General features: G+C 46.5%; 1 protein-coding gene across 5 annotated transcripts in view; it reads left to right on the top strand.

The window, feature by feature from the left end:
- The window catches only part of LOC133390284 (chromatin remodeling regulator CECR2), a 220,618-nt gene that overhangs the window by 186,005 nt on the left and 18,532 nt on the right, over positions 1-16,081 (top strand). For all 5 annotated transcript variants that reach the window (XM_061638597.1, XM_061638596.1, XM_061638601.1 and 2 more), the window contains 6 exons: positions 7,624-7,780; positions 8,365-8,494; positions 8,778-8,815; positions 8,920-9,011; positions 9,187-9,313; positions 10,695-11,107. In XM_061638597.1, the coding sequence (XP_061494581.1) occupies positions 7,624-7,780; positions 8,365-8,494; positions 8,778-8,815; positions 8,920-9,011; positions 9,187-9,313; positions 10,695-11,107 (957 nt within the window). The remainder of the gene's footprint in view (positions 1-7,623; positions 7,781-8,364; positions 8,495-8,777; positions 8,816-8,919; positions 9,012-9,186; positions 9,314-10,694; positions 11,108-16,081) is intronic.

The following is a 16,081-nucleotide window of genomic DNA, read 5'->3' as shown; positions in this document are numbered from 1 at the left end:
ACATATTTCCCTCCAACAACTGATAGTGTTCTGTGCCCAGTAAGCATGCTCAGTTCTGAAGGGGCTGGTAAGTGGCCCCCAGTGAGTTGATCATAGGTGAAAGCTGTCCTTGGGCCAAAAAAGGTTAGCCATCCCTGCTGGTATAGGATTATATTTGAAAACTGTTTAGAAATAGTGATTGGTGCATAATGCAACTGCCCAACTTCTAATAGGAACAAGAAGATCAGAACATTACTGGCGAGTTCTGTAATACTAACTGGCTGCTTGTTAGCTTCTTCGGAATCTGTTAATGGCCATGGGGAGATGGCCATTAAGATCTACTGAAGAGACCCTGATCTTGATCTATCTAGGCAAGAAATGAGTTTCATGAGAATGTGGAACTGTGACTTTTCTGTTGTGGCTATGGCCCTCTGGAATCACCTGCCCAGCAGAACCTTACTATAGTTAAGAAAAAGATAAAAGTATTTTTATTAGTAAGAATGCTTTTAATCTGAAATGCTGAACAAATGTGTTGATGGTAGCTTGTTCATTATTACATTTATGATGTTATGTGGTGTTTTTATTAACTCCTGTGATTTTAAAAATAAAGTTATTAATCCCAATTGGAACTAGAGATGCAGATTCATAAGTAATTACTTGGAAATGTTAACAATTAGGTGGGATACAGAAAAGTAAATTTCTAAAAAAAGTAAACAGTCGAGTTGCCCTGAATTTTCATGGGGATAATTTTTTATAGTGAGAGGTGGAAACAGTGACCCATGTCCTCTTACACTGTCCATTCTATTCCTGTCTTCGAAGATCTCTAATTGAACCTCTCCTATCGAAAACCCTAGGGCGATCAGATGCATGTTATGTCCTTCTACTCCTTCTGATCAAAATACGTCCGTTACCTTCAGTGTTGCCAAATTTTGTGCTGCAGCGATCAAAATTCGCCACGATCTGACTCTAGCCACCTTGTAACTCCTATCTTTTGTTGAGATTTTATAACTATGTCTCTGACAACTCTATTTTATCTGACTACCTCATGCTGGTCATTGACCGTAACAATAAAGATATATATATAGTGAAATGTGCCATTTTGGGTGTATGAAGCTTTCTGTGAAAGGAAAAAAGTGCCTTTTGCTGTGAAAAGTGATGCGGTCCCTTTTCTTGGTAAAGCACTTGCCAAAATAAGATGAAGGATCATACTAAAAATTGCACTGCAGACTGTCTTCTTTTAAAGTGACTCCTTTAAAGAAATCAGATGGTTTCACCTTTGTTCGTATGTGCTTCTTCTAAAAAGATTACCAAAATTGGGTCCCTTGTTCAGGCATGTGTGAGGAATATTTTGTTTGAGTTCAGCCCTGGTGAAGAGGCGCTTATGCTTTGGATATGGGTACTTTGTACTGTTATAAACATCTATAATACTGGTCCCTGAAAGATATTGGTCTGGGTGAACTATTATTCAGTTGGTCTGTGCTGGATTTTTATGGTACTTTCTGAATGGTGGCCCATAGTTACAACAAAATTCAGTTCACCATATATTCTCTGTAGTCCCTGTGCAGGCATATATATCTAAGAAAGCCTCCAGAGTGTATCTTTAGAACTTTCTAAATTATCCCATAAAGATTTTTGGTAGCAGGGTTTGTCCTTTCAAGATTCAATATGCATTCCCAGACCAGGATATGCCAAAAGAACATAAGAAGAGTCCACTGGATCAGGCCTGTGGCTTATAAAGTCCAGCATCCTGTTCTCACAGTAGCCAACCAGATGCCTATAAGAAGCCAGCAAGCAGGACCTGAACGCAAATACTCTCCCCTTCTGCAGTTTCTAGAAACTGATATTCAGAAGCATACTGCCTGCAACAGTGGAGGTAGAACATATCAGGGTTGGTAACGACTGATAGCTCTGTCCTCCATAAATTTGTCTAATCCTCTTTTAAAGCCATCCAAGTTGGTGACCTTCACTACCTTATGCGGGAACGAATCCCATAGTTCCACTGCACTGTGTGAGGAAGTACTTTCTTTTGTTTGTCCTGAATCATCCAACATTCAGCTTCATTGGATGTCCATAATTTCTAATGTTATGAGAGCGGGAGAAAACACTATCCACTTCCTTCATACCATGCATAATTTTACACACTTCTATTGTGTTGCTTCCTACTCACCTTTTCTCTAAACTAAAAAGCCCACAATGCTGCTCAGTCTCGGCATAGAGTTGTTTCATCCCCTTGATCATTTTGGTACCCTTCTTTGAACCTTTTCCAACTCTAAAATATCCATTTTAAAGTGAGACAACCAGAACAAATGCAGTATTCCAAATGTGGTTGCACCACAGATTTGTATAATAGCATTATGGTATTGGCAGTTTTATTTTCAGCTCCTTTTCTAATGATTCCTAGCATGGAATTGGCCTTTTTCACAACTGCCACAAAATGGGTCAACATCTTCATTGAGCTATCCACAACGACCCCAAGGTCTTGTTCCTGATCAGTCACTGCCAGTTCAGACCCCATGAGTATATATGTGAAATTTAAGATTTTTTGCCCTGATGTACCACATTTGCCATTTTACTGCCTGTTCTCTCAGTTGGAAGAGCTTCTTTTTGCTTTAACCACCCTGAACAATTTAGCATCATCAGCAGACTTGGCCATCTCACTGCTCACCTCAATTCTAAATCGTTTATGAACAAGTTAGAAAGCACATGTCCCAATACTGATCCTTGGCAGACTACACTTTCTAAATTCGGAGAATTGTTCGTTTATTCCTACTCTTTGCTTCCTGTTACTTAATGAGTTCCAAATCCACAAGAGGACCTCCTGAGCATCTGGGTGCTTGCTGCTCGCTCCTTTGGATTGCTGTCCCTCAAGACAGTTGAAGTCCCTAGTAAGTGCTGCAAGGACTGGGATCCCCTGCCTGACCCTGGCTCCAGAGAGAGGCTGTAGTTAATCTTGCATCCTCTTGCATCCTCTTGCATCAGCTGCTGGCTGGGGCACGTGGCATAAAAGCCTAGCTGCCCTTGGGTGGTGGGTCTGCTGCCAGCGAGGCCGCCACTGATGGGGCAACACCAAGGGGGGGTTGCCTCTTGGGGAGCCCTTAGGGAGGTGCGAGGGTGCTACCCCCCTTCTATTACCTTCTTTTTCTTTTTAATTTGTTTTCTTTTAAACCAGTCTAGAGGAGATTGGTGGTGGGGAGGGCGTGTGGTGCATGTGTAGTTCCTGCACAGGGTGGGAGCCTGTGCAGTGAACTGAATGAGAGGAGAAAGTCACCAGATGCCTTCAGAGTGAGAGTCTGTAACTGGCAGAAGGCTGGCCCTCCCTGGGTGTGAGACGGGGGGAGTAGATGGGCCCTGTCTGAAAAATTTTGAATGGGTATGACTGTTCCCAATTGTCGCAGAGGCCTACTGGGATAATTGGCTCTGGCAGGTTTTGTTGGTGGGCTCGCGTTGGGTCCATATCAGGCGTTTAGGAGGAGTCTTAGTCCGGAGGAACATGCCACCCCAATTTCAGTTATTACGGGCAGAGGGAAATATAGCCATGGGGATGTGGTGAATTACCATAGAAGATGAGGGCAAGGCTATCTGCGCCTTGTTCCTTGCTGCCATTCCTCTCATGGATGGGTTCCTCGTTGCTCATCTGCTGTGCCCACTGGCCTGTGTGTGCTGTTGTTTAACACCAGATCGGTACACAATAAGACCACTCTCATCCATGATTTGATTGTGGATGAAGGTGCAGATTTGGTGTGCATTACTGAAACCTGGGTGGGTGAGCTTGGAGGAGTTGATCTGACCCAACTTTGCCCACCTTGATACTCTGTGCAACACCAGCACAGGCTGCAGGGATGGGGGGGAGGAATTGCAGTGGTCTACAGAACTTCCATTTCTGTCACCAGGAAACCACTCTGTCTTGGAGCTGGCTGTGAGGGCCTGCACCTGGTGTCAGGCTGAGGAGACAGTAAACTAGGGTTGCTGCTGGTATATCATCCACCCTGCTGCCCGGCAGCTTCTCTGACCAAGCTGGCAGAGGCTGTCTCGGCTTTGGTGTTGGAGGAGCCCAGAACAATAGTCCCGGGTGATTTCAGCGTCCAAGTTGAGGCTGCCTCTAGTGTTCCGGCTTGGGACTTCATGGCCTCCATGATGACCATGGGACTGTCTCAAGTTGTTACTGGCCGAACACATAGGGCAGGGCACACACTCAACTTTGTTTTTGCTCCAGATGGAGGAAGGGCCTAGAGATAGGGGAGGTGGCTGTCACCCCATTGTCATGGTCAGATCACTTCCTGGTGAAGTTTAGACTTATGGCTCTGATCCTTCCCTGCAGGGATGGTGGACAGATTAAGATAGTCCGCCCCCGGAGCCTAATGGAATCCACTGGATTCCTGAATGCCCTGAGGGAGGTCCCAGTAGATAGAGCAGGTGACCCTGTTGAAGCCCTTGTCATGCTGTGGAGCAGCTAGGTGCATCGGGGTCTTGACATGGTTGCCCCCAAGCGCCCTCTCGGCATTGTGGAGCCCGGCTTGCACCTTGGTACACCAGTGAGCTCAGGGCAATGAAACAGGCTGGACGACGGCTAGAGCACAAGTGGCAAAAGATGTGCTGTGTGGCTGATCGGGCATGAGTAAAACATCATAACCGTGCCTACTGTGTGGCGGTGAGGGCGGCAAAGAAGGCCCACTTCTCTGCCTCCATCGCATCCTTAAGTAGCCATCCGGTGGAGCTTTTCTGTATTGTCAGGAGTTTGTTGACATCAACTCCAGAAAATGGAGTTTTAGACCCTTCGGAGGCCCACTGTGAATTGTTTGCAAGGCACTTTGAGGGTAAAGTTGCTCGCCTCTGTAGCAGTCTTGATGCCCCATCCACATCTACTATAGTCCCCAATGAGGTGTCCAGTGCAACGTCTGCTGCAACTTCTTGGGAATGGTTTCAGTTGATGCGGCCTGATGACATGGACAAGGTGCTTGCAATGATGTGGCCAGCAACGTGTCCTCTCGACCCTTGCCCTTCTTGGCTTATTAAAGCTTTGCCAAGGGGGTCTGACTGAGTGAACCTTGGTGTGGTCAATGCATCATTGCGGGAGGGAGTGGTTCCAGCAGCCTTGAAAGAGACGGTGATCTGACCACTCCTGAAAAAGCCCACGCTGGACTCATTTGTCATTTGTGACAACTACCTCCCGGTCGCAAATACCCCCTTCCTAGGGAAGATGATTGAGAGGATTGTGGTGCAGCAATTGAAAGTACTCTCGCGTGAAACAGATTATCTTGTGCCATCCCAGTCTGGGTTCAGGCCTGGTTATGGGACTGAATCGGCCTGGTCGCCCTGATGGATGACCTTTATCGGGAGAAGGACAGGGGGAGTGCAACCCTGTTATTCTTACTTGATCTCTCAGTGGCTTTTGATACCATTGACCATGGTATCCTACTGGGCCGACTTGGTGAGATGGGTATTAGAGGAACTGTTTGACAGTGGTTCCGATCCTATCTCCATGGTCGCTCTCAGAGAATAGCATTGGGTGACTGTCTTTCATCCCCCTGGCAGTTGTGCAGTGGGGTGCCGCAGGGTACCATCTTGTCCCCCATGCTGCTTAACATCTATGTGAAGCCCTTGGGAGCAGTCATCAGGAGCTTTGGGGCGAGGTGTCAGCAGTATGCTGATGACACCCAGCTCTATTTCTCTGTAACATCTGAATCGAGAGAGGCTGTGCAAGCCCTGGACTGCTACCTGGGCTCGGTGGTGGGCTGGATGAGGGCCAATAAACTGAGTCTGAATCCTAGCAAGACGGAGGCACTATGGGTTGGTGGTTGTCGTGTCCAGGTTGAGGCTCAGGAACCAGACCAGTTGATGAAAGCAAATCAGTTTTTATTAAAGTAATATCCAGACAAAGACTACGCCGTCTCATGAACTTTAACTACTAAACATAACCTGCGACATAGAAGAGAGTTGACAGAACAAGGAACCACTACTCCCCCTGTCCCTTAAGAAGGGGGCAAACAGGCACAAATTCTCTCACTCCGCCTCAAAGTGCCCTCATCCACACCCCGCCTCTCCCCCTTCTTTTGCCGCCTCTTTTGCTGTCTCCTTGTACGTGGTGAAGGGGGTGCCACCGCCCCCTCCCCTTCTGAGAAATCTGACTCAGGTATGGGGGAAAGCGGGGGGGCAATGCTTAAACCATCTGGCTGTTTCTCCTTGCTTTTTCCTGGATCAGGAGGGGGTTGGATTCCTCCTTGCCCTCCCTCCTTCTCCAGCTCCTCCAAGCTCGGAGGGGGAGGAAGCGTGGGAAGCTCATGGTAAGAATCTGTGTCTGTTGGACATTCAAGGTCCTCACTCCCAGACAGTTCTATCTCTGATATTCCCTCCCCCTCTTCTGCTTCTCATTCACACGACTCTGTCCAAATGACCCCCTCCCTCTCCTCATCGTCTGAAACTTCAGGGCCCCAATCCTGCATCCTGACAGTGGTTCCCGAGTTCAGACAATTGGTCAGTTGCCTGCTTTGGATGGGGCTGTACTCCCTCTGAAAGAGCAGATCCGTAGTCTGGGGGTGCTCCTGGATCCATCTTTGTCGCTAGAGGCCCAGGTGACCTCAGTGGCTAGGAGTGCCTTTTTCTAGCTTCGGCTGGTAAGACAGCTGTGGCCATTTTTGGACCAGGATAACCTGACTACTGTTGTCCATGCACTGGTAACCTCCAGGTTGGATTACTGTAATGCGCTCTATGTGAGGCTGCCCTTGAAGTTGGTCCGGAAGCTGCAGCTGGTGCAAAATGCAGCAGCGAGACTGCTCACTGGACCAGGGTATCGCCAACATGTCACCCCGCTGCTGAAAGAATTGCACTGGCTGCCCATTATCTACCAGGCCAAGTTCAAGATTCTGCTTTTGGTGTACAAAGCCCTATACAGGTTGGGACCATGATACCTGAAAGACTGTCTTACCTGTTATATACCCATTCGATCACTGCTCTCTGCAGGTGAGGGCCTCCTGCAAATACCATCTTATCAGGAGGTTCGTTCTGCACAATATAGGAAACGGACCTTTAGCGTGGTGGCACCTACCCTGTGGAAGTCCCTCCCCTTGAATATTAGGCAGGTGCCATCTCTGCTATCTTTTCGGCGCCTTTTGAAGACTTTCCTCTTTCAACAAGCCTTTTAAGTTACGACCTATTCCAGTCTGTGTTAGAATTGCTTGTTAATATTTTTTTTAATAATATGTGGTTTTTTAATATGTGTTTTTTAAATAATATGTTCTAACCCTTTTTTAAAGATGTTTTTAAAGCTTTTTTTAAAAACGTTTTTAACGTTTTGTTTTAGTGTATTTTAAGATCTGTTTTTATGATGTTTTAAAGTGTTTGTAGCTTTTCTGTTTGCTGCCCTGGGCTCCTGCTGTTTTCATTCAGAATCTGCCTGTTTCTAAAGTATTTAAAAGGGCTCCAAAGGTATTTAAGCTGTTGCAATAATTTCATGTAATACAATTATACACAGAAGCCCATTGTACTGTAGTGACTAGGGCTGTCGAGACCTGCCTTCACATTTCTTCTCATCCTTGGAGCTCACTGGTTGACCTTGGACAATACATGATCTCTCAGCCTGACCTGCCTAACAGAAAAGATGGGATATAAATGTAATAAATAAGGAAACAGATGTGTTTCTTCCTGCAGGTAACTCCAATGGTCCTCAGTAGAATGGAGAAACAGAGACGGCAGGAAGAGGAGGAGGAACGTCAAATTCTTCTGGCAGTTCAGAAGAAGGAACAAGAGCAAATGCTGAAGGAGGAGAGGAAACGAGAAATGGAAGAAAAAGTCAAGGCAGTGGAAGGTATATGGATCACCTTTGGAAAATGAAATGCCTATCTTTTGATAGGAAGACTTGAAAAGAATATAAAAACCCTGTACCTGGGCTCGGGGAGATGAACTTGGCATCCATTGATAACTGAATGAGTGAGGGTAAAAAAGAGGGTTAAACAGAAGTTCTTAACTCTTGTTTTCTGGATAAGAGATTTACATTCTGAAATTTGGGATTGGGGAGGAGAAAGTAATAGTTCCTTTGATCTGTAGGTTATTTTTATATGTATCATAGTCACTATATAAGCATCTTCTATCCAGCATGTCAGTCTCTTCATGTATTTAATGGCAGTGGCTGCTTGTTTTATCTAGATTCTGTCATTCATGATTTATACTCTGTTTTGGAAAATACTTCAAGTCACTTTAACAGAAGTATATATTCTATTTGTGAGGGTATTTTAAAAGCTTAAGAAGAGTCCTGCTAGATCATACCGAAGGCATTTGGTACAATACAGCATTCCACTGGTGACACACAGGAGTTCAAATGACCTCCTGAAACCTTGGGCATATATGCAGGAAAGCTCCTTAAGAATGTAATGATCCCCCCCCCATCTGCAGAACGAGCCAAGAGAAGGAAGCTCCGAGAAGAGCGGGCGTGGCTGCTGGCCCAGGGAAAGAAGCTTCCCCCAGAGCTTTTTCACTTGGATCCCAGCTCACCTGCTCGGGACGAGAGGAAGGCGAAAGATCTGTAAGTATACTGTGCTAAATTGCCGATAAATACAGAAAAATAATCCATGCACACCCAAAACAATTGGTTGTCGCTTTTGATATTGGGGGCAAAAAGAAAGTCTGTGGAGGAATTATACACTGTGGCATACAAATCAAGAAAATGACTGTGAAGGCATGTCTTGGAAAGCATTACATTTGCTGGAGTTGAATGTTCTGTGATAAGGATAATATACCAGAGACAGAGTTGGAGGGAAAATGAGGTTTGAGGGACTTTATATTAATTTTTCATTTTGTCTTTGCAGCTTTGAATTGGATGATGATTTCACTGCAATGTACAAAGGTCAGTCTCCATTCCAGACATTAGCTTTGCAGATTTGTTCATTTTTAAAGTATTGGCATCCCATTTGTATGTTTAACAGTTTATAATCTTTTTACTCCTAACAGTTCTAGATGTAGTGAAGGCTCACAAGGACTCCTGGCCATTTCTGGAGCCAGTTGATGAATCCTATGCTCCAAATTACTACCAAATCATTAAGGTAAGCAGCATGATGCGCTGTTTGTGATCTTGTTTTTGCATTCTGATCAGTGAGTTGTAGTTGATGACGTGGAATTTGCATCATTGATTAGATAGAATGACAAGACTTATGGGTCAGGATGAGTGTAGCTTTCAAGGTCTGTTAACCTGAAGAAGCAAATTGTGATATTTTTCAGGCTCCCATGGATATCTCTAGCATGGAGAGGAAGTTAAATGGAGGCCAATATTACACCAAGGAGGAATTTGTGGGTGACATGAAGACCATGTTCAGGAACTGCCTTAAATACAATGGTGAAAATAGCGGTAAGAGCTTAGGAGCCTGAATTTTATCTATAGTGTGCATTTAGTTGGAAAACATCGGAAGCCTTTTTCGGCTTCACATCGCTGGACTGGACAGGAAATGAAAGGAGAAACCCATAATTCTTCATTTGCTAGAAACATTTGAAAAATTAAATAAATGTGTATGTGTGTACTTTGCACAGCTCATTCTGCTTTCAAGAGTTATATTTTTTAAAAAACATTTAATTATGTGGCATGAGGTAAACTGGCAGACATGTAAAAAGCTGGTAGGAGCAGCCAAACATGGAATGTTATCTATGGGGAAAGAATTGGGAACTGTGCTGCCACCTGAATTCATATCAGCTGATGTTAGGAAACCCTGCTGTTTTTATGACCTTCCATCAAACAGTCTGTATGTCCTCATGCTGTTCCGTGCTACTGTTAGATTAGAGGTGTCGCCTTTAAAAATCAAAGCTGTGGCTCTCAGAATGCTAAATCCTGTGCCAAAGGCTAGATTCCACACAGAATTTAAAAATGCGAAAATACACAAAGCCCAGAGTAATGGATTTAGCTTTTGATATCATCTGTAGAATTATCATGTGCATTTGGTTTAAGCATAGTTCCTTCTTGTCCAACTTTCCAGTTTTGTAGCTAGCAATTCTGTATTAACCTCTGTAGCAGGTGTTGGATTGCTGGTGTTAATTGCACATTAAAAAGTGCAGTCTTCTGAAAAGTGCACTTCCTTCAATACACAATTGGCCAACGTTATGACTCATTGCTAAAACACCTTGTATTTACTTGTGTCCATCTGTTGCATGCATTTCTGAAACAAGCCAGAACACTTTCTTTTGTAAGGTAGTTTACACTCAATGCAGGACTTGGTATGAGAGACTGAAGTGGACTTATCCCATGGGGGGGGTCCACCTTTCATTATTGGCTGTACTTTAGGCAGTTTACTCAGGGTTAAACTGCCCTAGGCAGGAGCCACAAAACTGAGCATGATCTCTTCTTGGCAACTTTGTCTCTGTTAGCTCTGCAAATGCTCAGAGCTCTGCTCATGTATTAGCAGAGCTTAGAGTGTTTGGACAACATTGAGAACCATGTAAGTTATAGGGCCCTTCATTATATATACATTATCTGTTTAATATACGTACTGTAGAGCCTTCTGATTGTATTACATTTTGCATAAGTACTGATAATTTAAAATAAGAAATGCCACTGAAGTGATGCATTGAAATCTATAATTATAACGTCCAGTTTCCCAGTTCTGCTTGTATTTTCCTTTCTTTTTAAAAACCTGGTCAAAGCACAGAGATGGAATAGCCTATATTTTGAGGGTAGTTCTAAGCAGAGAATTTAAGTACCCATGAGGTTCAGTTTCTTTGATTTGCTTCTTTCAACACAGAATACACTAAAATGGCTTATAACTTAGAAAGATGCTTCCACCGGGCAATGATGAAGCACTTTCCTGGAGAAGATGGAGACACAGATGATGAGTTCTGGATCAAAGAAGATGGGAAACGGGAGAAAAGAAGCCGTCGGACAATACGTTCCAGTACAGGGAATGTTTGGACTCGATCCAGAGACTCTGAAGGACCTGGCAGAAAACAACAGCATGTGCAAAATGGAGGGAAACTTCCACCTCACAAAGCAAAACACCGAGTGCCCACTTCTTCCTCTTCTTCCTTCTCTGCAGAGGATCCAAGTAGCAGCTCAATTCATCCCTTTGGAGAAGGGGCCTCTTCCAATGGCCGAGGCTTCCTGCATTCACATAAATATGGTGGAATACCCAGCCGTGTATCCCATCCTGGGCACATAGTGAGTATGAGTCCAGTGGACCAACAGGAAAAAAAATATTTTGCAGAGATTGCAAAAGAATCTCCAGCTAATGGGAGGAAGTGGCAAGATAAATTGGAGGAAGTAGCAATTATCCAAGATAATTCACTCTTTTCCTTTTTCTGTCCTCCTTTATAATGCATGTTGTCTTTACTTTCTTCCCCTATTCCTTCCTCCTTCATGCAGTTTACACTGGACCTGAAAGAAACCAGATGTTGGGGTGGGGGGGAATAGACCTCGTCTGTAAACTATAAGGATTGGAAGGACTGTTTTCTTTGTAAACACTTCCTTGACTTTTTAAGCTATAAAGGAATACAGTCTGAATATCAACTAATATCACTTCCTTGTGAAGTTTAGACTTATGGTTCTGATCCTTCCCTGGAGGGGTGGTGGACAGATTAAGATGGTCCGCCCCCGGAACCTAATGGAATCCACCAGATTCCTGAATGCCCTGGGGTAGTTCCCAGTAGATAGAGCAGGTGACCCCGTTGAAGCTCTTGTCATGCTGTGGAACAGCGAGGCTCGTCGGGCTCTCGACACGGTTGCCCCCAAGCGCCCTCTCCGGCATTGTGGAGCCCGGCTTGCACCTTGGTACACCAGTGAGCTAAGGGCAATGAAACAGGCTGGACGACGGCTAGAGCACAAGTGGCAAAAGACGTGCTGTGAGGCTGATTGGGCATGAGTAAAACATCATAACAGTGCCTACTGTGTGGTGGTGAGGGCGGCAAAGAAGGCCCACTTTTCCACAGGTAGCCTGCCATCAAGCAGGTATCATAGCTCCACCTAGCGTCTGAAGGGAAGAATGTTCTGAAGTCAAGACTAGGGGCCTCTGGCCCCTCCCACTCCCCAGTTCATTCTTGCCTTCATCTGAGGCAGTTGGATATCTAGAATAGCTAAGTTTTCTCTGTGTGTATTTTGTCTGACAGAGTGTGTGGATCTGAGTGTAGTCGTTTCCTATCGTTCCCTTCCCTCTGTTATTACCTTTGAAGTGTGTGGGAGTGATTGTTTTTTCATTTTGTTTCCTCACTTCATTGTTATTTTTGACTGGAATTCTTTTTTTGGGGGGGGGGTTCTCGGTTTGTTCTATCCCCCTGAATCCCTTTGTGGGAGACAGCGCCAGCCGCTACCCTTCCCTTAGCTGGGAGACCGCGGCTGCGGCTCTCCCTTCCTCAGGCGGCAGCGGCTTGTCGTTTCTGTCAGGAGCCTGCGGCTGCAGCTTCCTGTTGAGCACCAATTCCTGGCCAGGAGCCAGGAGCTGCGGCTCCTTTTTTATCTAGCAGCCTTAGCCTGAACCTCAGTGGCGGCATTTAGTTTTTCCGTCGGGCTGCTCCGCACCCCTCTCACCCTGGCTCGCTCTGCGGCCGTTTTAAGAAGCCGCAACTACGCTCGTCGGCTCCCCTGAGGCTATAAGGAGCATGCGGAGGTCGTTCTGCTTCCTGACGGCAGCGGTTTTCTTGGCGGGCCCATTTTGGGGTTTCTAGTGTTCTTCTCCGACCGCCATTGCTTCTTCTTCATTCCGACCACCATTTTGTTTTTTGCAAATTTTCCCACCCTTTTTAACGGACGCCTTTTTGTTTGCCCTTTCCCGCTCTTTCTGTTTGAGATCTCCCTTAGAGAGATTTAGACCTGAGTCTCCCTGTTTTTGTTTTAAGTAACCAATCCTGCAAGGCCCTTCAGTATAGTTGCTGTGTGTGTGCTACAGGGTAAAGAGAATCCTGCACAAGGCCCTCCACTATAGTGGCTTGGATGTGTACTGAGGCTGGTTACTGAAGTGATTTGGAACTGTGCATTCTCCTCCATCCGTGGGCGTACACCAAGCCTGTTTGGAATTGTGCATTCTCCCCCATCCATGGGCGTGCACTAAGGCTGTTTGGAACTGTGCATTCTCCCCATCCATGGGAGTGCACTAAGGCTGTTTGGATGTGCGCTATAGCCTTGGGTCTGTACATTCTCCCCCATCCGTGGGCTTGTACTGAACCCCTCTTAGAGATTTCTGATGGTGGATCAACAACCAGTGGCAGCTCAGGCGACCAGCGCTAAACAATCAGGCAAAACCACTTCGCACAAGTTGGTTAAGCATAAGCAACCCAGATTACACGCCAAGGCTGTTGCTAAAACTAAGCATCTGTCAAGCCACAGCGCTTCCAAGCGAGCACGTTATGTGTCTGCTCCAGCTTCTGATAATGTGGGCCAAGAACACTTAACAGCCCTTCTTCATTCCCCGGCCTGGTCGTCTGGGGATGAATTTGAGGGGTTTCCTGCCCAACCAGAGGTCAGTTGCCCGCCTCCACCTATATTGCCCCCTAGGGCTCATTCATCACTTCAGCATGATGACCTCCCTGTTAATTTGCCTCAACAAGTGCAATCATCGAACCAGCCAGACCACTCAGACCATCCACCACCAGGCCTACAGTTGTTTCCTGAGTTTCTCTCTGTTACAGGACATGCTATCATTCTTTTCTCAAGCACAGTCACAATCACAGGTCACTGCCCCTCATCAGCGGAGCGTACACAGTCAGTCTGGCACTTGGGGACACTACGTAGCCAATGAGGCAGTGCCATCCTGCTCACCTAACCCCTTCGATGTTGCCAGGGGCAGGTTGGGCGATGAGATTATCAGTTTGGAGGATCCATCGTATTCTATGCAAGCTGAAGGAGACGAGTGGAGTGATCAGTCTGACCAGGAGGAGGATGCATCCTATCGCCTGTTTGATGCGACCGACTATCATCCTCTTGCTTGTAGAGTTTTGAACACCTTAGGCCTCCAACCTCCGCAACATGCAGCTGCTACTCACCCTGTTAAAGGGGCCATGGTCTTGAAATCCCCCAAATCAACGGAGTACTACCTCCCTGTGCCAGATCCTATCAACAAACCGGCCAAGGAAGAATGGTCTCGTCTGCTGCAGACACGCCGCTTTACGGCCCTTGCTGACAGGCTTTACACCTTGGCTCCGGATTTTACAAATCGACTGGCTGTCCCCGGTATAGATGAGACGATTTCTAGTTTAGTTTCTCGATCCCTCCTGCTGAGGGAAGGGGATTCCCGGTTGAAGGATGCCTCTGAGCGGAGACTGGGTTTTGCCTTACGTAAAAACCATGAGGCTACCGCCTTTGCCATGCGGGCTTCTGCTTCAGCTTCCATCTTCTCAAGGGCATCAATGATGTGGCTAGATGACCTTTTAGATGACCCCAATCTCGATCCGGTCTCTCTAAGACGGACCCTCGTGAAACTACGCAAGACAGCGGCGTTTGTAGCTGATGCCACCTTGGATTCAACTCAGCTGGAAGCAAGAGCCATGGCTGCTCAGGTGGTGGCTTGGTGAACTCTCTGGCTCTGTCACTGGGAGGCGGACTCTATAGCCAGGGTCAACTTGTCAAGGGCATATTTCGCTGGATCATTACTCTTTGAGGAGGAAGCCCTAAAAGCAGTGTTAGTGGACCCCAAGGATGCTCGGAAGCCTGTCTTGGCCACTGCCCGATATGATGATCGTATGCAGTTCAGCTGTTTCGCCTCATACCGTACGTTCCAGCCCTTTCGAGGAGCGCAGTCTGGGGGACGAGGGCGCGATTTTTGAGCCACCAACTTCCGTTCCTCCAGGGGAGTTTGGCACAGACAACGTTACCTGGACAGAGGTCAGTACCAGGGACGTAGAGGTACCTCAACATCATATCGTGGAGGGGGTCACCAGCGCAGACAATACTGACGCGATCCCGGTCGGGGGCAGATTACTTCTGTTTGCAAACCACTGGCTGCGTCTGACACAGGTCGCTTGGATCAGGGATCTTTTTCGTCATGGCTATGCACTAGAGTTTTGGACAACCCTCCAGACAGATTTCGTCCCTCCCCTTGTTCCAAGTCTCCATCCAGACATTGCATCATGCAGAAAGCCATACATCACCTCTTGGACATAGCGGCAATAGAACCAATCCCCACAGCAGAGAGGTCGGAAAGGGTGTACTCCCTCTTGTTTGCAGTGCCCAGACGAGATCTGTCATGGAGGGCAGTGTTGGACCTCAAGTTCATCAACCATTTCATAAAGTATTGCAAATTCAAAATGGAATCCCTCCACTCCATTACAGAAAGCCTTCATGAAGGAGATTTCCTGGCTTCTGTCGACCTAAAGGAAGCATACCTCCACATGCCTATTTCCATAGATCACAGAAAGTTCCTTCGGTTTGCCTTCGGCCCTCAGCATTTCCAATATCGAGCGATGCCATTCGGTCTCTCATCTGCACCAAGAGTCTTCACCAAGGTGCTACTCATCTTGGTGGCTTACCTCTGCCTACAAAGGGTTCATATCTACCCCTACTTGGACGATCTATTGATACAGGCAAGTTCCATGGAGCTGGCTCATCTACATCTGACCCTCACGCTCCATGTTTTGCGGACCCATGGTTGGCTAGTCAATCTCGACAGGAGTCATCTCCAGCCAGCCCAATGACTACAGCATTTAGGGGCAATGCTAGACACCTTACAGGCGATGGTCTTTTTGTCTTCAGACCGCATCACGTCCATCATAGACATGGCACGCCTTTTGATGCGTCGGTCAAGCGCAGATGTGATGCTTCTAGCAAAGGCTCTGGGAATGTTAGTGTCCACCATCCACATTCTGCCATGGGCTCGAGCTCATACTTGCCAACTTCAGTGGGCCTTATTACCGTTCCAGCAGGACATTGCCAGATCCAGCCATCGAACAATCGTATTGGATCATGCTCTGCGTCTTTCCTTCCGCTGGTGGACGATAGTCCAAAATCTCAACAGGGGCACTCCGTTCAGAGAACCCCACAGGACTGTTGTAACCACAGACGCCAGTCTTACCGGCTGGGGAACACACTGCAACTCCCAGTTTGTTCATGGGGTTTGGTCCGATGTTCAGCGGACTCGGAGCATCAATTGGCTGGAACTGAGAGCTGTCCACTTAGCTCTTCTTCATTTTCAGTCTCTGTTCCCCTTGG

The sequence above is a fragment of the Rhineura floridana genome, chromosome 8 (genome assembly GCF_030035675.1).
Source record: "Rhineura floridana isolate rRhiFlo1 chromosome 8, rRhiFlo1.hap2, whole genome shotgun sequence".
Taxonomy (NCBI): domain Eukaryota; kingdom Metazoa; phylum Chordata; class Lepidosauria; order Squamata; family Rhineuridae; genus Rhineura; species Rhineura floridana.
Note: the sequence above shows the minus strand (reverse complement) of the source record. Positions and strands in the feature narration are given on the sequence as shown.